The 22,549-nt window shown below is 36.0% G+C and overlaps 1 protein-coding gene across 3 annotated transcripts in view; it reads left to right on the plus strand.

Moving 5' to 3' along the window:
- Nucleotides 1-236: 236 nt before the first annotated feature.
- The window catches only part of LOC150103929 (cell adhesion molecule Dscam1-like), a 563,926-nt gene continuing 541,613 nt past the window's right edge, over nucleotides 237-22,549 (plus strand). For all 3 annotated transcript variants that reach the window (XR_016548664.1, XM_090396609.1, XM_090396610.1), the window contains exon 1: nucleotides 237-535. Coding sequence is in view for 2 of the 3 variants with exons in the window: in XM_090396609.1 (XP_090252735.1) it covers nucleotides 466-535 (70 nt within the window). In the remaining variant the exon portion in view is untranslated. The remainder of the gene's footprint in view (nucleotides 536-22,549) is intronic.

Raw genomic sequence — 22,549 nt, forward strand, 5'->3', positions numbered from 1 at the left:
ATACATTTTTTTTTTTTTTTCAGGGCAGTGTTATCCTCCAATCACAACGCTCGAAGTCATTCATGAAGAAAACTAGTGTAAACAATAGAGACTGTAGCGCCGCCAAGCGGAAGAAAGACGTCAGCACTGAGAGAAAATGAGCGTGTGTCGGTGAGTGCACGGCATCATTGCTGGAGTCGGTAGCAGATATAGGAAGGCTACGGTGCACACTGGTGTAGACCCTGCAAGCTCGTAAACTTACCGATCCACCGCAAAGGAAGACGGCAGAACGCGTGCATCTTGCACGTGGTTGGAGAAACCCAGACGGTTTCCTGATGCAGCAACCGGAAGCTCAGTAATTCAGTTGGACTTGGTGTTTACAGTGTAGGATGACGTTTTGCACTTGACAAGTTAATTTATTTGTGCTGTTTTCGTTAGTGACGTCTTTTTTTTTTTTTTTTTTTTTTTTGAGAACCACGTTTTAAGATGTTCCAAATTTCCTGCGCCTCCATCCAAATCCTTTGCCTTAGCTGTTTCTGTGTCTTTTACTGTGAAGGTAAGTGAACATAACATGTGAATTATAGATTGATCCCAACAGGTTACTTTTGAATATGTTAACATCAATCGATATTTTTTATAAAAGCTTCTCCAGGCATTGTTAATTTCGCAATTAACACTTGTCAAAGAAGGATTTTTAATCGTAATGGATATTTATAAGATTTTAGCTCTCTCTATCCGTGGAGTATTTTTATCTCCTATTTTCTCCATATGTATCGAGAGAAAATATACTGTTTCGAGAAATTTAACGGTATGGATGGTACTTTGATACACTCGCTAGAAAATCACGTGCTATTCATAACACGTTAATGCGATTTACTATAACCGAAATGAGCAATGTGTGCAAAAATGAAATTCACATTTCCGATTACTTTATTCATTATTATGTAAATACTTTAAAGGTGTCATATTAATATATAATTTTTCTCTAATTTTCTTAAGTTTTTTAAAAAGAAATATTTTTATCTCTAAACTGAAAAGAAGTTCTTTCATTTTATATACTACTTTATAAATATTCCTTAACTAATCTAACTTGTGTTTTGTAATTATAACCCACCTATCAACGTATTTTATTAATAAAACATAAACGACTTTCTAAAGGGAAAAAAAACACGAATGTTAGAGAAGAATTTTCGGGTGCGATAACCTACCATAATCGCTTTCATTTTTCTAGTTTTTTGGTGCTTCAAGTTAACCATCCAATCTTTAAGCTTCTAAAATATTAACGAACACTAGCTATGTTCGCATTCCGTTTTTCTTTGCGTCATTTTTTGGTCTGTCTCTTTCTCTTTCGCTGAATCTCTTACCTTATTCAAATATTAAACATCAGAAACCATTTTCATGTTTGCAGCGTGTTTATGGTGAATACAGATACAAAAATGTCATGGATGTATTATAACAGCGGTTATTACAGAAGTAAGGTATGCGATAGATGGTTCTTTTTTTTTTTTAGATTTAGAGATTTCATTCAGAGATTTAGAACTTCAGCTCTCTCTCTCTCTCTCCTGTTAAATAAAATTAAAGAAACACCAAAGGAAAAATTCAACGGTACAAATATAAATATAAATATATATATAATCAAAGTAAAACCCAATTCGAAGATTAACAAACCAATCGTCAAATTTATTCTTATAAGGACTGGCTTAAAGGGCGAAGCAAGAATACTTTCACCCCCCCTTATCTGTAGAGGACAGTGTAGGGATAAGTTGTTATTGAGCTATTAAAGCTCTGATCATGGCAGGAGGGTAATAGCAATAGCCAAACCTCGGTTAGAACTTCATTAGCTACAGCATTGCTATCCATTACCCTCTAAGGGTATTGGATCGAATCTCGTCAAATTCATTAGAGTTTGCATTTTTATTTAAAATAAGATATCAATAAATTAAAAAGGTGTGTATGCATTTTATAAAAAATAATCCCAATATAAACATATTTTTTAAAATTATGCGTCAAACTTATAGCTTCACCTATATTTTATAGTTAAATATAGAAAAATATTAAAATTTTCAAAGCTTTTGTCAAATTACTAGACTCCTTATGAAAATATAACCTTCGATGCCGAAGGTTACATTCTCATTCTCTGCTTACATTACGAGTACTTATATCAAATTGAATTCTTTCAGCTCTATTTTAGTAATATGTTATCGAAATAGATAAAGATACTCAATGTTGTTTAAAAACGTGACAATTCGAATTAATTAAGAGCTTGATAATTACATCAACTACAAATATCGACAAATGCTCGTATTTAGGGTTTCCAAATTTGGAGTATAGAATACCATTACATCAATATTTCAAAAAATATAAGCTCTTTAGTGTTTACGGTGTAATACGGTCTGATCTTTATTCTTGCAGTTATTTTAGCATTTCATTAAATTCTAATGATTATGAATCAGACTTGATGAGAGTAAACTTGATAGGTTAACATGATCTACTTTGAAGATAACATTAACGGTGTTTGGCATAATTCCTAAGACATATCTTAGCTCTCCGAGACATCGTTACAGTAAAGGAATCGTTTTAGCAATGTAATAGTTGCCTGTCCCTAGACAATGGCACGTCTACGGGAACTATAGAGATGACACATGATAATTGAGTGTACACACAAATTAGGAAAATCTAATGCATATGCCTTGTTTGAAAGGTCTATTCAAGCAAATGTAATCACCAACAATTGAAGCTATACGATATGCAGTTTCATCTTTAAGCTATTCTCTCATTTCATCCACTGTAAACGTGCCTTCAGGGGGAGAGATTTACAGAGTTCGTTTATGACGTCACTATGGTAACATAAATATCATTTTATAATGATATTTATAAGGTTGCATGTTACGCTTTCTCGCCACCATCTCACTTTAGATAGAATGCGAATTATGAACTCTGCGATTTAGCAAGAGCTTTTCGTATCTAACAAACTGCATTCTACTATTACAGTAGCAACACTTAATTGGACTTCGGTGCATTCGCCTCTGGAGACAACGCAGATAATGTTTATGGTTGAATTCTAAAGCAATAGCATTCCTTCTCTCTCTCTCTGTGAATCCAAATGTCCCGAAGCGAAGCTCTGATTATTATTTACTCCTGCGATCCTCTTAGATTACCTCGCGTTTTACGACTGCACACTACCCGATTAGGAAAGTTTATAATACAGAATGCCAGCCAGAGGTGACACGTACACAAATTCTCGGAGAATACATTTGTTTCCAATTCACAAGCACTTTTCGTTGCTCTTCCTTTAGCAGCTGATTGTTTAGTGGTGATTAGTGAGGATGTGTAGCATCTTCTTTTTTTTTTTTGTATTTACCTGAGAAAAATCGAGAGAGAGAGAGAGAAATTTCTGTTTAAAGAATACCTTAGTTAAATCAAAAAACAACAAAGATATATTGACAACACTCTGGTAAACACACAATCCAGAATCTTCTAAATTCACATCATTAAGCATATAAATGATCTGAAGAATCTCTTTGGGAAAGCTCTTTATAGGCTTTATATTAAAGTTGAGTTGAGTGAACAATATTTCATAATAGAACGATATTCTTGGTTGGCTGAGTGGATGGCTTCCTTTACTAGCAAGTAGTACTAATGTTTAAAAAAACCTGAAGGCAGATGATTTTCAGTTTCTGGTGTGAGCCCACCACTTTGCTTACTAATGATCTGAAGTGACTTGAAAAAAAAAAGAAGAAGAAGAAGAAGAAGCTCATATTGGATCTTTAAAAAGATCTCGGATTATATTACCGTAATCCACCAGCAGTAAATAATGCATATGCTAGAAGTGTCTAACATTTCTTGGGTGGAATTTAGATAATTATTATTATTAAATTAAAAAAAGTGGCAAACGAAAGATAAAGCTACAAAACTTTATAGATCAAAAAATGAAGACTAAGGTATGTTATTGTTACGTTTGTTCCAGGAAAAAAGGCAGAAGCGAAGAAAACATCCTTGCAGGTAATGAGAAGTGTAGTCAGCACACATACTTGAAAAAAACATAGCAAATAAATAAAGAAACGGTTAACAGAATTGAGTTTTCATACACTGATATAAACTAGAATATCCACTCTACTACTATATAATTTCGGAACTGGAATTTAAAAATCTGCCAGTGGATATTATCAAAATTTTGTTCACTTTTTATTTTTGCATTGCCGAGAATGTCACAGTTTTGTTCCACGAAGCCTTGTGTGCTATTATAGCAAAAAAGTTAACAAACTGCGGACTGTGTGTGTGTGTGTGTGTGTGTGTGATCAGTGAAATACAGTTGCACGCAAAAGGAAAAGAATATGTGGTATAATAGAGCTTTCAAATACTCCAGCCTTAGGAGAGAATTTTGAAGATAAAAGTTCTTATCTATACACGCTGAGCAGGCAGGCAGGGAAGAAACTGGTTACTGAATTGCAAAAAAAGACAAGAAGAACCCCATACGACTATTTCTCGCTCAGAAGACCTTTATGTCAAATCCGATCAAATGTCACAAACTGAATTTCTCTTTTCCATTCCATTTATACAGCGGTGGATAATGTCATCAAAATTCTTGTGGAGCAATAATATATTTTTTTAAATGTGGATCACCCCAACAGAGGTTATTTCCAAGCCTGTAATAAATTTTGCACCCTGAGCGGGCTAAGGATTTTCTCTATATTTTCAATTTAATTTTTACGTAATCAGGAAAGAGATCAAACATGATACTTTTCAAGCCACTTCAGGTCACTAATGAGCGGGGAGGTAGTGGTCTCGTATTAGGCGATGGAATTCATTTCCCACCTAAAGACAATCACAAACATTCATAGCCACAACGGGATTCGAACCAGCGACCTGTTGGTTGAAGAGCAAGTATGCTAACCACTCGTCAAATAGGCCGATTTTCCAAGTTATGGAAAATCTATTAACATGGATTTTTCCATAACTTTAGAAAGAGCTAAAATGCCATCGATTTGACAAAAAAAAAAGAAGAAAGAAAGAAAAAAATAGGAATTACGAAAATTAGAAATAAATAACATCACAATAGCAGAGTATAAAACGGATTTTCTTTTAAAGCGATCAAGGACGAAACTAATAGGGTTGCAAGGAAGGAACATTTGCCTTATGAAAGTGTAGAGGGATTCAATACTAGAACGCAATCGTTATTTTTCGATATTACAATTATTTCAGCTCTATAGATGTGCAAAGGTTTCAATAAAAGTCTTATGCAAGAAATCAAAACACAGAATTACTTGGGAGCTGATCAAATTTCCGACTTTTTTTTCCTATTGTAAGTAAAGACTAACATGATCATCTAAAGAAAGTATGGTTTGTTCTAATATCTGAAATATCTATCTAATCACCAAATTATTTAGAAAACATGAAAATAAAATATTGTTTAATGTTTGTATATAATACTTTACGAAGTAAAAATAATTTTTATCAGAAAAACATGTTGAAGGGGGAATCAATCGACCGTGAGATGCGGTGATTGATTCATTCAATCCAATACCCTTGGAGGGTAATGGATGGCAGTTCTGTAGCCAATGAAGTTCTAACTGAGGCTCGGCTATTGCTGTTACCCTCCTGCCATGATCAGAGCTTTAATAATAGCTCAATAACACCTTATCCCTACACTGTCCTCTACAGATAACGGGGAAGATGAAAAGCATTCTTGCTTCTCCCCTTTAAGCCAGTCCTTATAAGGACTATAAGGATTAGAAATATATACATAAATATATATAAAGAATGTATGTATATGTATGTATAAAGAATATATACATAAATATAAAGAATGTATGTAGGGTGTTTTGTTGATTAATACCCTTGGAGGGTAATGTATAGTAATGTTGTAGCCAATGAAGTTCTAACTGAGGCTCGGCTATTGCTGTTACCCTCCTGCCATGATCAGAGCTTTAATAATAGCTCAATAACACCTTATCCCTACACTGTCCTCTGCAGATAACGGGGAAGACGAAAAGTATTCTTGCTTCGCCCCTTTAAGCCAGTCCTTATAAGGACTATAAAATTAGAAATAAAGATATCAATTTATTAGAGGTGTCAAAATGATATCAATTCAATAAATATGTTAATACTTATTAGCAATAGTTTTCTAAACATACATATATTTAATGAATCATAAATCCAATATTTTATAGATTATTAGATGGGTACGAGTAGGTTACTGATTTCTGAATGTAATTTCAACATACACTCGCATATCGGTGGTAGTTTTTTGATATTTAGAATACAGACGCTAGAATTACTAAAACTCACACTCAGGTGTACATCGAAGAAACCCTGAACATGACATAAATTTTATTTTATCATCTTATAGAGAGCCTTCATGAAACCTGCTAACTCATCTTCAATTGAAAATGAGTCCGATCAGAAAAGCACACGCAATATATAGACAAAAGGAGACTACAAGAATAGGAATCAACTAACCTATTTCGTCGCATTTGATTTCGAAAACCTGCATGGTATGATACTGGTCTACACGTATGCGTTCAATACAACTGAATATAATCATCCTATAAAGAAGAAGAATCGAAATGAAATTGACAAATGCAATTTTCCTTATAGAAGATCCATTCGCCATCTTGTCGTGGTTTGTTTAAAAAATTACGTCTTGCATTAGTTATGTGAAGTCTTGAAATTCAGAGTAATGCTTATTGGGGTGCGTTTTGACAGTTTTAAGCGATATTTTTAATATACAAGAGGAGATAAAACTGATGCAGTCAGTTATAAATAAATCTGTATATCTGAATAGTTATTAAAGAATTAAAAAGGCTGGTGAGAAGTCGCATCCAGAAGTGAGTGGATAACACTTCGATCTTTTATAGAGGATAGCATGGCTCTGTTAAAAGAATCTTGTTTTACTAATGTACTCTCGTTTTACAATAGTGACAACGAAATTCAACAAGGTGAGTGGCCATACAATGATTCTTTAAAATTTTTGCCAACGCATTTGATAGAATTCCGCACAGGATTATGCAAAACAGGCGTGTAACGTGGACTGGAATTTGACTATCTGACAAGTATCAAAGAGCGATGTCTGAAGGACTCCAAATCTAAGAGAATGAAGATGACGAGTGAGGTCACATGGACCACTCCTCTTTAACTTGTATATTAATGACATCGACGATGGTTTGAAGAGAAACATTCCTTTATATGCAGATGATGTAAAGTTTATGGTAAAAAGGAACATCTACACCTACGTCTATTACTTTTCTCGTCCAGTAGGACATTTCGTCCAATCTTATTCGACCAGTCCTATTTGTCCAATTCTTCATATTAGTCCAAGGAGTTATAAGTAACTTGTGATCATTAATAATAGTCAGTTGAAGGACGCAAGACAATATGCATGGTCGACCCTCACACGTTACTTATAGGTTAGTCAGTTGACACATTGGTTAGTCAGTTGGCACAGTAGTAGGTTAGTCAGTTGACACAGCTGGCAATAATAGTCAGTTGACACAAAAGAGAAGGGTGCGAGACAATATTCATGGTCCACCATCAGACGTTAGGTTAGGTTACTTTGGGTTAGATTAGGTTAGTCAGTTGGCACATTGATTGGTCAGGTTAGGTTAGGTTAATCAGTTGACACATTGGTTGGTCAGGTTAGTCAGTTGGCATAGTAGTAGGTTAGTCAGTTGACATCGATGGGACAAATGGAGATTGGACGAAATGTCCGACCGGACGAGTGTTCCGTTGGACAAACTTATAAAAGGACAAAAAATCTTGGACGATCTGCCTTCAAATCCATTTCTGATACATACTTCTTGTGGACTGGCTAGAAAGAATGATTGTAAGGACAAATGTTAACGGATATCAGTTTAATGGTGCTAAGTGCAATGCTAGGCTTTTGGGCTGAAAACATTGTAGATTGTGTATTATATTAATGGGAATTCGCAGCAGGTGGTTGATGAAACTGGCCACTTCGAGGTAATAACGGACAGTGAATCAGAGGCCACATTGCCAATATATTTAAGACACCATCGGATGAGTGCAGTGTTGAAAAATCATAACTTATAGGATAAAGAAAGCTGTTCTCCCACTTTACAATTTAGAAGGCCTTGATAGAAGACTACACCTGGACCACTTGACTCATATATGATCACTGATATCGAAAATAAGAAGGAAAATGAGAAGTGTAGGAAAATAGATTTGACAAATCAGAAAAAAAAGTTTACATAAACAGAAGTTCAGGAGGACAATTTCAACAACGAAAAATTCCACGATCATGGAAGTTTTGTTTAAAAACTCACTAGCTTGGAAGAAACAGTCTACACCTTGGATGAAATTCTAGAAACAAGTAATAGCAATGCAGTCTGCTGTTGTTCCCTACCAGCAGTTGAAGCTTTTCCCGCTTAACAAATTATCCGGATTTGACTAAACAAGTGTTTGATATATGGAAAGCTGATCTTGAGAGATTTACTAAGGAAACAGACGCAATAGAGCAAAAAGATAGTTTCCGTGTATTCTCGTTATAGTGACAAACATTACTAGAGGTGTGGATGATATTACAGGCCAAAGATAATGAAAAACAGAAGAATTATAAACCTGTTTTAGAATACGTAAGCTGTCCTATTTGTTTAAAATTTGAAACAGAAAAGAATACTTAAGTGAAAAAAACTTTTATTGTAAAATTTTCGCATTAGTATCAAGGGCATCCTCAGTACAGTGACACCAGAATACAATTAAAAAACAAATGACAGAATTGTTTAAAAAACCCCATCACAGTATAAGTAAGACAACCAGATCCCTTTCCTCCTTGATTTGTCACTTTGGACAATTGCGTAGACCTGCAGCTGTCCACAGTGATGAACATAAATATTATATCCAGCACCATGAACATAAACAATCTGGCTTAGCTAAACATGCCGGTTCAACTAAACTAAACCAAGCTACTACAAGAATAAATTCTTTATGGAATGTTTACAGAATGTAAACTGCGAGAGACCTTTTTACATCGTGTCCCCTGTATGTCCAGTCTTACGCTGTTATGGCGCGTTTTGAAATAATTCTGTCATTAGTATTTTAACTGTCTTCGATTGTTACTGTACCGAAGTTGCCTCTAAGATGCCTATTAGTTGTATATTAAGGCAAAAATTGTACATCAATAAATATAATTTTCACCGGCGTCCTTTTTACTGCCTCAACTTTTACATAAAATTATAAACCTATAGTATATGAGTAAGTTGGATAGGCTAAGGATTTTTATTAATTTATATATATTTTATAAAATTTATTTTTACATCATCCGGAAATCCTGCTCTAATGACCGAACTTTTTCAAGCTACTTTTATCCTCCAAATAGCAGAGTTGTAGTCTCACACCGGGAGATGAAGTTCATCGGGATTCCAACCAGCAGTTTGGTTAGAGAGAGAGCATACGCTCTTCAACCAACATCTTCAAAAAAATTTTACTTTCGACAACAATTGTCTGCGTTTTACTTTACACGTTTGTTACCATCCAATTCTTTCGTAAATCTCGCAGAGTTGATCGCGTCTGACCAAAAAAAAATAAATAAAATCTGCTGAGATTATGTTGTTTATTAATGGTGCAATCAGAAAGAAGATTCGGCATCTTTACCCCGACACAATATACGAGACAAATGAACACCGATAACTAAAAAAAGCTCGTTTACACTAGTTACAACTACATAATAAGTATAAGATGACCTTGAGAGCGCATTCTGACATGATGTATTCGTCTTTCACACAAATTGCCTTTAGTTTTTGATTTCCTCTCGTAGTAACAGCTACGTCTCTCTTGGACAATATTGATCAATTCGTTGTTCAGCGACCTAATATGACATGACATGATAAATATGAGGACTGGTAGTAAAAAGTGGTTCGATGGACCTGCATGTCGGTTGAAGACCCTAGCTTGAGAGCAAGAGAGAGAGAGAGAGAGAGAGAGAGAGAGAGAGAGAGCGTCTTCATCTTACCATTTAACTGTTGGTTTAAATCAGGGGGAAAAGAAAGAAGAAATAAAATTAAGGTCATTCCTTCATTTAATAAATGAACAAAAGGCTGACTATTGCTATGGAAAAAAGAGAAACTGTTGGAGAAACTATACCAAGAGAAACTATACTAAGAAACTATACCAAATAAGTCAATGACAAGTTGTAGTTAGATCATTAATATATCTGCAAATGCATTAATATATCTGCCAGCTTTATGATCGTAATTGAAAAAGGAACATTAAAACAATAGAAGACGATGACCTGGAAAAGTTAGCGTGCAAGCAAGAGTGCAGGAAGCAAGAGTGCAGTTTATTGTATGCGGTATGAAAAGCGATAGACGTTAGCTGCAAATGAATTTGAAGTACTCAACGCACTTTTAAGTGCGGGTTACTTTTAAAAACGCTGAACCGGCATTTTAAAAGTAAAATGAAATCTTTCATTTCATACAGAGTTTTTTTAACGGTGTGTAAATAGAGTAGTAGAAAGAAAGGAGAGATGATCTATTCTAGGAGAAATTTTCCTACAGAAATAAATTCGCCTTTTATAACCCAGAGGGAGAAATTTCATTCTTGTTTGAATGAACAGGTCCGTATGAGCATTTATATTAACATATTATGTCTGTATTGTCTGGCATGAATTATTCCTTTTTCACAACGAATGAAGATCACATTTGAACACTCCCCTTTTGGCATTTACGTTTTTTTTTTTTTTTTTTTTTTTTTTTTTTTTTAACAGGCAGAGGAAGAAGACGATACTCTTCTTTGTAACTTTTGGTTCCATATCAACCACTCTTATCTCTTTCGTTGATGATTGTTGATCCGTTATGAGAGTTTTTCGACAGATAGTAAGTTAGTTGGTCTCATGCGAAAGTAAGGGGGCTTTCAACGCGCATGCCAAACCCACCGGTGAACACATTCAATTAACAGACATACTACACTTTCCTCCTGGGCCTAGTGACTGGTTTTCCTGGTCGTATCTAATAACACAATAAAACCATAACATTAAAGAAGACCATTTAGCACCTCATACTGAGGTATTATGGTTCTTACTCCCAAGAAATGCGGGATTTTCATCCCTGAAAACAGGCAAACCAGTAAGAAAAACACGCGTGTAATTAACACAAGTAAATACACTGGCCTCACAGCTTTGGTTGCTTCGGAAGTAATTCAAAAACAATCATACCCGATTTAACCGTAATTTAAAACAATCCAAACCAATTTGTTGGTAATTCCAACCAAACCAAGCGGCGATGATTGCCTAAAATAAACGTTTATTCGTAATTCGAATCTACCTACGGAGATGCTACAAGACCACATAGAAAGAGTAATAAACACGCAAGCGAATGAATGTACTTTTTTTTTGCATTTTACGTAACGTACCTTGGTCTGTTGAAACAGACGACAACCTATTAAAAAAGAAAACATCAGAAATATATCAAGAGAATATACCCAAAAATGTAAAGTAGGAGAGTTAATTGATAAATCAGTTTTATGATAATTTTTTAAAGGTGTATTAACCATTTTGAAATTTAACAAAAAATTACATAAATTATTTAATTTTAGAACTAAATTCTTGTTATGTTTTAGATGTTCATCATTTTTATATAAATTTTATAGTTTAATATTAAGAGTCTGTTGTTTGGTATATCTATCTGCTTTTCCAGGCAGAAAAATTAAGACTCCAATCCAGTAGAAAAAGCTCTGCTGCCATTATATGAAGCTAGCTAACTCACTTTCATATGAAAAGTCCTATAAATACTCCTCGAGTCCTAGACGGAAATTGAACACAGGTATTTCTAAGCAAAAGTGTCTTCATTTCGACAAAATTATACCTACCCACAATATTTAGATACCTCTTGCGGTATTAAGCTTCAAAGCGGTATTAGTATTTACCAATAACAGTCATTATTTTTGCCATCCACTAACAGAAAACATTTAAGATCTTGCAAATTATACGGGCTTAATTCCTAAGATTAAATAAGTAACAACATTACATAGAAGTTCCCAAGTTGACTTTTCGCTAGTTTGTTGGTTATCAGTTTTGTTTAAGAATCAAATATTATTTCACCAAACAGCTGTTTATTACCAGACAACTCGCTATTCAAAACGTGTTCATGGCCGGATATGAGCATTTTCGCCAACGTTATCTTAGATCGGAGTTTATGCATGCTGATAATCCTTCTCCGTGTATATTACAGCAATAACTTGGCCACATCAATGGCCATGATCAATCCTCTACTACCTGTAATACACATCTGCACTTTTCCGACACATAAAAGGGGATATTTCGAAGCTCTAGCTACCGGTGTAAAAAGCCATAAAGGGGGCAATCAGCTCTGCTAGCGTGATTATTAATCGGACTTCTCAAAGCTGAATACGCTGGCCATTTTAACAGAGCTGGATGGATTTTATGGCGTTATAGAGAACAGTCGCTATAAAAGTTGAACGTGGTCTGAGCATAACAAATTTCTCTTCATTAATAACCAGGATGTACGTAAAATTATATTATTAAGCGAGCCAGCGATGCCAAAGCGGCAACCTATTAACACTAACCATGCCTTGAAGGCCGAGGGCGAAGAGCAGTTAAAAGTTTCCCACAAAACAGGCCATTAAACAAAATATTGAATTATGAAAAGATTAAAGTGTCTTTCGTTGAAAGAATCAAGGCATAAATCAAGTTCTGAGGAACTCAACGCCTAATTCATATTAAGCCAAATATGACTCTCTTTTAATGTTTGTAATAAATTTTATTCTATTTTTCACATTTTTCATTTAAAGCGCCCATTGTGTTATTCTAGCTTTCATCGAAATAATTAATTGTCGATTTATGGAAAGAGTTTGAAACAAAAGAGTTACATACAAGCCGTTCAAAAAAGTCAGAAGCAGCACAGTCAAACGGTCACTCTAATTTTGATCGAGATAGAACAGAACATTAAAGAATAAACAATAAACAAAACGGCCCCAATTGAAGAAGAGAACGCAACCAACGAAAATCCTAATAAGGACTGGCTTAAAGGGGCGAAGCAAGAATGCTTTTCATATTCCCCGTTATCTGTAGAGGACAGTGTAGGAAGAATGTGTTATTGAGCAATTAAAGCTCTGATCATGGCAGGAGGGTAACAGCGATAGCCGAGCCTCAGTTAGAACTTCATTGGCTACAGCATTGCCATCCATTACCCTCCAAGGGTATTGGATCGAATGAATCAATCACCGACTATGTAAGTAAAGGTGAAATCTCAAAAATACGGACGATCTCTAGGCCACTCCATAGTGGGCGAAAGACCGTCCTAATCTCAGCATTGGTTCCACTCAGTGACGGGCTCCCCGACCACTGAGCAGAACCGCTCAAATTCCGAGGAAAATAATTCACCGACAAAGCCCCTCAGCGGGCCGTGCCGGAGAACACTCTCCCCGGAGACTCAAAGTGCTCCCTTAAGGCAAAAACCTTAAGAGAGCGAACTCAAAAACTCATCGCCCAAGTGGGTAAGAGCAACAGCCGAACCTCAGTTAAACTTCATTGGTACAGCTTTGCGTTGCTATCCATCACCCCCAAGGGCATTAATGAATCAATCACCGCATCTCACGGTCGATTGATTCGTCCGTCTCCGATCAGGTCACTTACCAACGAAAATTGTCAGTTAATCAGATTAATATAGTCACTATTTTTTTTAAGAAAAGGTGTATATATATTTTATCAAAAAGAAAAATATTAAATGCGAAAAAATTACAATAATTTTGGTGAAATATATTTTTAAATTATATTAGAATTAAAAAACTAGACACTAAATCTATTAAAGTCCTAAAATAGAAAAATACCTTTAATAATTATTAGAGAATGCAATTATCAAAATGAAAGCATTAAAACTTTTTGGCGACGTTTAAATAGATAATAAAGACAACGAACTTGTCAAGCATTCAAGTATTTAGTTATTTCTGAAAATTATATTTTTGGATTTATAATAAAAAAAGTAAATAAAACATTTAAAATTAAAAGAAATTAAAACGAAAAAAAAACTGCTAAAATAAAAACAAATTTAATCTAAATAAAAAATATATTTATTGTTAAATTACGAATTGTAAGAAATATATTTATATACACTTTTTTTTAAAAATCATAAAAATCTAACATTAGTTTGATTAATGAGCATTGATTGCTATGGTTATGCGAGAAAATTGGGTGATTAAAACCGGTGGAGGGTAATGGATGGCAGTGCTGTAGCCAATGAAGTTCTAACTGAGGCTCGGCTATTGCTATTACCCTCCTGCCATGATCAGAGCTTTAATAGCTCAATAACACCTTATCCCTACACTGTCCTCTACAGATATACAGATATAACGGGGAAGGTGAAAAGCATTCTTGCTTCGCCCCTTTAAGCCAGTCCTTCTAAGGACTTGATTGCTATAAGAAATGTATTTGCTTAATACATGTTGTGCTTCTTCTTTAAATTAATATTATTTTCTTGTGAGACGAAGTCAGCGATCTATTAGTTATTTCGATCCATGGGTCTTAACAAAAATTACTAGGTGTAGCCAGTTTATCTTATGTACATCTGACAACAGCATTGTTTTCTATATTTCAGCTTTTAGTCTATGAAAAATAGTAATTTCATTCGAAGAATTAGAACAATAATTCTACACAAGTTTTAAACTTAAGCGACATTGAGAAGTTTCGTTAGAATTTTGAAGTCTGATGAGAAGGGAGCTAGAAAATTCGGCCATAGATATTTAATGCTGTTGGTTCAAGTAGGTCACCAAGTTTAGCATTTATAACATCCCAAATGGCATCTTCAGCTTCAGAAATGGCCTTAGTAGTTCGCGATTGATTTATACATGACACAGATATCCACATCCGGGCAGTTTAAACAGAAAATTCTCTTGTCAACAATGAAGTATGACTTAAAAAAAAGTAAAAAAAAATCTTTTCAATTTAGTATCAATAATGCTATGTTTTTTTTTTGACTTCTAAACACGCTGAAAAAGATTTTTTAATACATTCCCAGAACTCTTTTATTTTCTTTCTCATTTAGAAAAAGTCATTGCGAAGATATTTCTGATGCGTATGTAAAGATCCTGAACAGATATTTTCTATGAGAGCAAATATTTCTTTGCACAATTCCCTTAAGACATCATCGTTCATATTTCTTCCATGATAAAGTTCTGTCATCCTCTTGAAGCGCAATACTTATCACTGCCACTTCGGTTAACGCCTTGACAGAATATTAAATTTCAAATTCATAAGAAATAAATATTAAAGTGCGTGTGTTGGAAAAGAAATTTCCATGGATGAAGAGATGTATTGGATATTTTTAGTTCGTCAAGGCGGGCCAATGCAAAAACAATACAACGTACAGATGTAAAACAAGACATTTGCAATCCATCGGTGTTTTCTGGGAAACTTATGATGGTGAATTGTTATTAGAGTCTACAGAGACCAGCACCCACCAGGATTTATATAATATGCACTGAAATATTAATTCAAATACCGGGTTACAACGAATATAAATAATTATTATGAGCGGGTTCACCTTCGTAGTATGTTTTTCTGCAGTTTTATTATTCCCCCCCCCCTTGACGCATTGCTCCAAGAGTGTCATACGTCACTCACAACCATCCGAGGATACCCCCCCCCCCTTTTCCATAAGCTTATCTTTTGCCTTCGAGGTCAGTCGCACTCCCCCCGTACTCCTTGTCTACGCTACTAATCTAAGAACGATATATTTTGGACTTGAATTGGTTGGTTATTTAGATCAGCGCTTGTTTAACTTTTTTTTTTTTTTTGAGATTGTAGAATCCTACATAAAATTTGTTTATGAAAAATTATTTTAAAAATTAAAATATGCTTATGAAAAATTTCATAAGAATTATCACAATTCTTTGTGATCTAAACGAAATCATAAAAATGAAATTTTTCATAAGCATTATTGGAAAAAAATTATAACAATCAGTCATTACGGAATAAATATTTTAATCAAGAAACCATATGCGGGGGTGGGGCTTTTGGTATCTCAGTCGTTATAGACATCCCATTTGGTTGGAAAGACCCGGGTTCGAATCTCATCTAGGACGTGAAGAACCATTATTAGGACTTTTCATTTGAAGGTGAGTTAACTGGTGTCTCAGAACTTATACCACTTCATTTCTCCCTCAAGGCCATTCGCAAGTGCCCCTTGGTTCACGCTATTAACCCTGCGGAGGTCGCACTCGAAAAAATTTCAGGGAAGGTCGCGTGTATCTGTGAGATACATTCATTACTAGTATGTGCTAAAATGCGATAAAACTTAAAAAAAAAGAACGCTGCAAATATAATACATGATGGTTTATTTATTTTCAGTTACAATTTAGAAATTATTGAACAAAGAAACAAAGGAAAAAAAAACAACTAAACCAATACCATACTAACACCAAGTTCGCGGTATCTCTCAGATACAATTTACTATCAAATATCATTTTTACTTTCGCATGCGACTCTATCATTCTCATCGAGTAAAAAAATCGCTGAATTTCTTCAACATCTGATGGATTATACAATCGAATTTCATTCACAATATCGCTTTTCTAATTTGGGTCTTTAGGTTAAAAGTACGTCTGCGCGGTTAGCCTAGTGGCTATGCGCTTTGCAACCATATGCCTGGAGAAGGAGTGTTCTGGGTTCGATTCCCATCAGTGACGTGAGGAGCTGAAGGATCTTTCTCAGCCATAGCCAAGTTAGCCGGTCTTGGGCGTGGACAGTAGGGTTTTTTCCCCAGTTTATCCTCGGGTTTTTCATCCCAGAAAGCAGGCAAACCAGCCTTGAGAACTCAACACTACGGACATAGGATACACCGGGGAGTAGGGCTGATCACCTTATCCTGTGAATGGCTTGAGGTCCGATGATTAATAAACTCTCGACAGTGCATGGTAAAAGAGGGAAAAAGGAAGATGAGATGTGGTTAAAAACACTTATAAACGTTCCTTATGTACTGCGAAGACGGGTATATCGAACTTAAGTGTTTATAAAGCAGCTAAAGGACTTTCTTACTATTGGCTATCGATGTCCACTTGAGCCAAAATCGCTGAATCCATGTTAATCCATGTACGCGAATAATATTCATAACTATTAGTTATAGGGTACGACTTTTCATCCTTATATATGAATGAAACTGCTTGTCACTTTAAAAGTAGTAAGTGGACTTCTGTCTTGATAACAGACTAGATCATCAGTTTTTAGGCGCTTGAAAAAAAAAGTAAAAAGAAAGAAAGGAAAACGTCGATTAATCCCCGAGTGGCATTCTTGATTAGGCATGCTAATCGGCTTTGAACGATTGTTGTGAACTGTCTCGTCTCTTTTAACTGCTTATTGGCCTTTTAATTTATCATATACAGACAAGAATACTCTTCCTTTTCTAACCCATTTTTAGTAAAGAATGATGCAGAAAACAAAGTACTTCCAACCACAAAACCAACAAACGCTGGCTGCTGTGTGAAAGCGAACTAAACCCGCAGTCATGAGTTCCCCCACCCCCCCCCCCCCCCACCCCCCCCCCCCCCCACCCCCCCCCCCCCCCACCCCCCCCCCCCCCCACCCCCCCCCCCCCCCACCCCCCCCCCCCCCCACCCCCCCCCCCCCCCACCCCCCCCCCCCCCCACCCCCCCCCCCCCCCACCCCCCCCCCCCCCCACCCCCCCCCCCCCCCACCCCCCCCCCCCCCCACCCCCCCCCCCCCCCACCCCCCCCCCCCCCCACCCCCCCCCCCCCCCACCCCCCCCCCCCCCCACCCCCCCCCCCCCCCACCCCCCCCCCCCCCCACCCCCCCCCCCCCCCACCCCCCCCCCCCCCCACCCCCCCCCCCCCCCACCCCCCCCCCCCCCCACCCCCCCCCCCCCCCACCCCCCCCCCCCCCCACCCCCCCCCCCCCCCACCCCCCCCCCCCCCCACCCCCCCCCCCCCCCACCCCCCCCCCCCCCCACCCCCCCCCCCCCCCACCCCCCCCCCCCCCCACCCCCCCCCCCCCAATGGCTTCTACTGATTATATGATTTTTTCTTGTGTTGCTAATAGTTTTTGAGGGCTGCAATATTTTTTTTTTAAGTTTTGAAAAAATAAAACGTTATTTGTATTGTTGATGAGGTTCCTATAAGCAATGCCATAGAGTTTGATTATAATCTAATAAGTTAGATTATAATCGAATTCTTAGATTATAATTGTGATAATTATATAGAAAAAAGAAGAAGAGTATGTCGCTTTATATAATGATATAAATTTGATTGTTGCCTAAGACGTCTGTGACGTGACCATGAATATATGGCAGTCCCTATTTTTTATTTTATTATTAAGAGGTATGACTAATTTGCCTTTTATAAAAGTTTGTTTCTCATTAATACATAAATATCTATTGTCACTGAAAAATACAAATAAAAAATAAATGCTTTCATTGGATATATTTGACAGTTTTTATTTTTAAAAATTAAAACGTAAAGTTTAAAAAAATAAATATCGAAGTTCTACAAAATATAAAAAAAATTACACTTCCGATAATTTAAACAAATTATATGAAATGTCAATACAGTTGCTAAGGCAACAACAATAATTAAATAAACAATAATCTTTATATCTATAAAACGTTTCGCTGATAGATTAAGGCTGATCGTCTAAGCTCATTGCACTTTGCACAATTTTTCAACAAAAATGTATTTTGTAAATATTTTATGTAATTTTTAGAAATTTTTAAAATAAATTTTAATTAACATAATACACCTTCAAAAAGACATTAACATAATATCATAATATACAAATAATATGGAAACAGATTTAATTACTTATTGGAGACAGGGGTGGAACCAATCGACCGTGAGATGCGGTGATTCATTCATTCACTCCAATACCCTTTGAGTGTAATGGATGGCAATGCTGTAGCTAACGAAGTTCTAACTGAGGCTCGGCCATTGCTCTAACCCTCCTGCCATGATCAGAGCTTCAATAGCTCAATAACACCTTATCCCTACACTGTCCTCTACAGATAACGGGGAATATGAAAAGCATTCTTGCTCTTGCTTCGCCCCTTTAAGCCAGTCCTTATAAGGACTAATTACCTATAGACACTTTGACTACCGTGAGTTGAGGTGATTCATTGCCATCCATTATTCTCCCTTGGAGAATAATGGATGGCAGTGCTGCAGCCAATGAAGTTCTAACTGAGGCTCGGCTATTGCTGTTACTCTCCTGTCACCATCAGAGCTTTAATAGCTCAATAACACCTTATCCCTACACTGTCCTCTACAGATAACGGGGAAGATTAAAAGCATTCTTGCTTGGCCCCTTTAAGCCAGTCCTTTTAAGGACTTAATTACCTAAATCATTCTAATACATTCTGTATTAGTGTACTGAAATGGAAGAGTTATCTACTCCTAATCCTAAAATTACAGAACAAAATTAAATCAGAGCTTTATAGCTCAATAACACCTTATCCTTACACTGTCCTCTACAGATAACGGGGAATATGAAAAGCATTCTTGCTTCGCCCCTTTAAGCCAGTCCTTTTAAGGACTTACCTATATCACTCTAATATGAAAAGCATTTTTGCTTCGCCCCTTTAAGCCAGTCCTTTTAAGGACTTACCTATATCACTCTAATATGAAAAGCATTTTTGCTTCGCCCCTTTAAGCCAGTCCTTTTAAGGACTTAATTACCTAAAGCACTCTAATACATTCCGTATTAGTGTACTGAAATGGAAGAGTTATCTAATCCTAAAATTACAGAATAAAATTAAATTCATATGGAAATTTTAAAGACAAGACTATTTAAAATTATAGGGTTACGATAATACATAATAAGGAAATTCAGCTCTGCTTGTAGAGAGTGATATGAATAGAAAAAGATTTTAAAAAATAAAACAATCGTAGAATTACAATCGATAAGTTTTATGTAATCAAAAGTTTCGGCGTGTATATTTACTTATTTGAAGAGGTCAACAACACCAAACCGAAGTTAAATACGAGGAAAAACGCTTTAAGGTATCGTTATTTGAGATTTTAATTCTCATCTTAAACTTTTACTTCGACAAAATAGCGGAAGAACGTCTGATTTTTATTAGATCTCTTGATTGACGGATGTGGTCTATTACCCAATGTAAGTCCCTCCCCCTATATCGCCGTACTCGCTGTCTACAACGCTCCTGGTGGCAGATTCAATTCCATCCAATATTTATAGAAGTTTAAAGCTATCAACCGCTTCTCTTCCTTTCCCTGGGCAGGAATTGGTGGGCGGTCGAAAATGACGTTCCCAAACTTTCCACAGGCAACAGACCGGACTCGTTGCTTGATAGGAGTTGCTTTCAGCAGGTCGTTAGCGATATTTTTTTTTTTTATGCGTCTCATGTTTTTTTTTTTTTTTTTTTTTCATCTTCACTCGGTCACTTAGAACGCTGAGGATTCGCCTCGCTCCAGACAGCAGATTAAGGAAGTAGCGGAGATTATTGGACTTTCATCAGAGTGAGATGAAATTAGTTTTTTTTTTTTTAGGCATCTACGCAGTGTTTATTTTTACCACTTGATTTTTTTCACCTCACTTGCTTATTAGAAATCACTCGCATGTGGGCAATTCTTCGAAAGAGCGCCAACGACGGGGAAAAAAATCATATTATCCATTTTTATGGGAAATATTTCGCTCTAAAGAGACTTCGATATCCTCATTGAGTCAAATAAACGAGAAAAAAAAAGAAAGAAGTTTTCCTTTTTAATTTGTATCCGACTCAAATACCTTATCGGTAAACCTGTCCTCATTCTTTTTTCTATCACTCTCTCTCCTCTATTTTCAATTTCTCTTTTTAACTCCCACTCACTTTCCTTTCGTTTTCATCATCTATTTCTCTTTCTTTCTTTCTCTCTCTCTCTCACCCTTTCTCTTTCTCTTTTCATTTATTCTCTCAGAGCCTCCGTAGCTCAGTCGGTATAGACGCAGACCTTTGGTCGGAAAGACCTGGGTTTGATTCCCGTCCATGACTTTAGGAACCTTATCTGGTCTCTCTCGATTAAAGGTGAGTTAGCCTGTCTCATACGGCAGAAGAGGGTTTTTTTTTTCACCAGGAAACTCGGGATTTAAGTCCCTCAGGACAGGCAAACCAGCCCGTAAACAAACACGCATCTATACAGTAAAAAATTACCTACTTAAAATCCATCATTGGAAGGCTCAACTAGTCCTAAAGGAAGGATGAGGAAAATTGGGGGAATCCAGCACGACAACAACATTCTCTCTCTCTCTCTCTCTCTCTCCATCTTTTGTTTTTCCTGTCTTTCGCTTCAATCTCCTTTTCATTGTATTTTTCTTTTGCATTTTATTTGTATTTTCTTTCCGCGTGTTCTTTTTACGCCCTCTCTCTTTCTTTCTTTCTACTTTTCTTACTTATTTCTTCCATTTCCTTTTTCTCTCCTTATTTCTTTTGCTCCTCAACTCATATTTTGCTTCTCTCTTATTTTTTTTTCCCTTTCAAATGTGACATCCTCTAGAACGACCCTGATTTGAATCCAGAGTTGAACACGAGTAATGTCTATAAGGACTTATCAACTGAAAGTATGTTGATCGGTGTTTACGTACTGAGGAGGCGGGATTTTGTTTCCGTAAGACAAGTTTTTCATCCTTCTTAAAAAAAAAAAAATCCTAATTCAGATGTTGTGGACTGACATTCTTAGTCAGAATCAGTTTTTTTTTTTCTTAGTTACTAGAGCAACAAATTTTTTCTTTTATAATTAACAAATAATTTCTAAAATGACATATTATTCTTTTTTTTTAAAAAAATATAAATTGTTAGCTGCTTACTGTTGTAAACTTAGAGTTGGAATCTCTCTTGCATTTAAATTAATACCTTTCCTCCTCAGTAAAAGTTTAGAAGATTCTAGACGTCTGCGGTTTTATCTTTATTTTTGAGTAAATTTACAGCAATAACGACGTATATTTCGGAATATATGATTTATATTTCGTATAAATTCAAGTTATAAACAAGCCAGAGACAGCTTTGCACGCAGTTCGTTCATCGATTAAAACCAATACCACAGTGTATGAAGCTTCAGGCATTTGTTATTGTCTCTATAATTGCTTAACTTCAATCCAGTTGAGTATTCGCTTTCTGATACGATCAGCCATGTTTACGTTGGTATCCACGCGGATTTATCAGAACTCCACTGGAAAGATGGTAGCTAAGTGCAGACTATATCTATCCATTTCCAATTAACCGCATGTAGAGATTTTTAGACATGCCACCCCGCAATAAATAAAAAAAATAGTTTTAAGCTTTTGTGTTTATAAAATGTTCTCTAGAGTTTATGGATAAATTACATAATCATATTTTTGAAATACAGCATTTATATCTCACCTCCCTGAAAACAGTATGCAATTTATGGATGAATCTGATGAATATAAATTTCATGTGACACCACAAAAAAAATCTCATAATGTACGAAGAAGTGAAACTGCAAAATAATTCGAACGCAAGCAATTCTATATATATATTTATTTAAATAAATGAAAATAATTGAAAAAATGTATATATTTATTTAAATGAAAATAATTGAAAATATTTATATCTCACCTTCCTGAAAACAGTATGCAATTTATGGA

This window comes from Typopeltis vanoorti, chromosome 8, assembly GCF_054136105.1.
Source record: "Typopeltis vanoorti isolate ZY-2024b chromosome 8, IOZ_Tvanoo_1.0, whole genome shotgun sequence".
Lineage (NCBI taxonomy): Eukaryota > Metazoa > Arthropoda > Arachnida > Uropygi > Thelyphonidae > Typopeltis > Typopeltis vanoorti.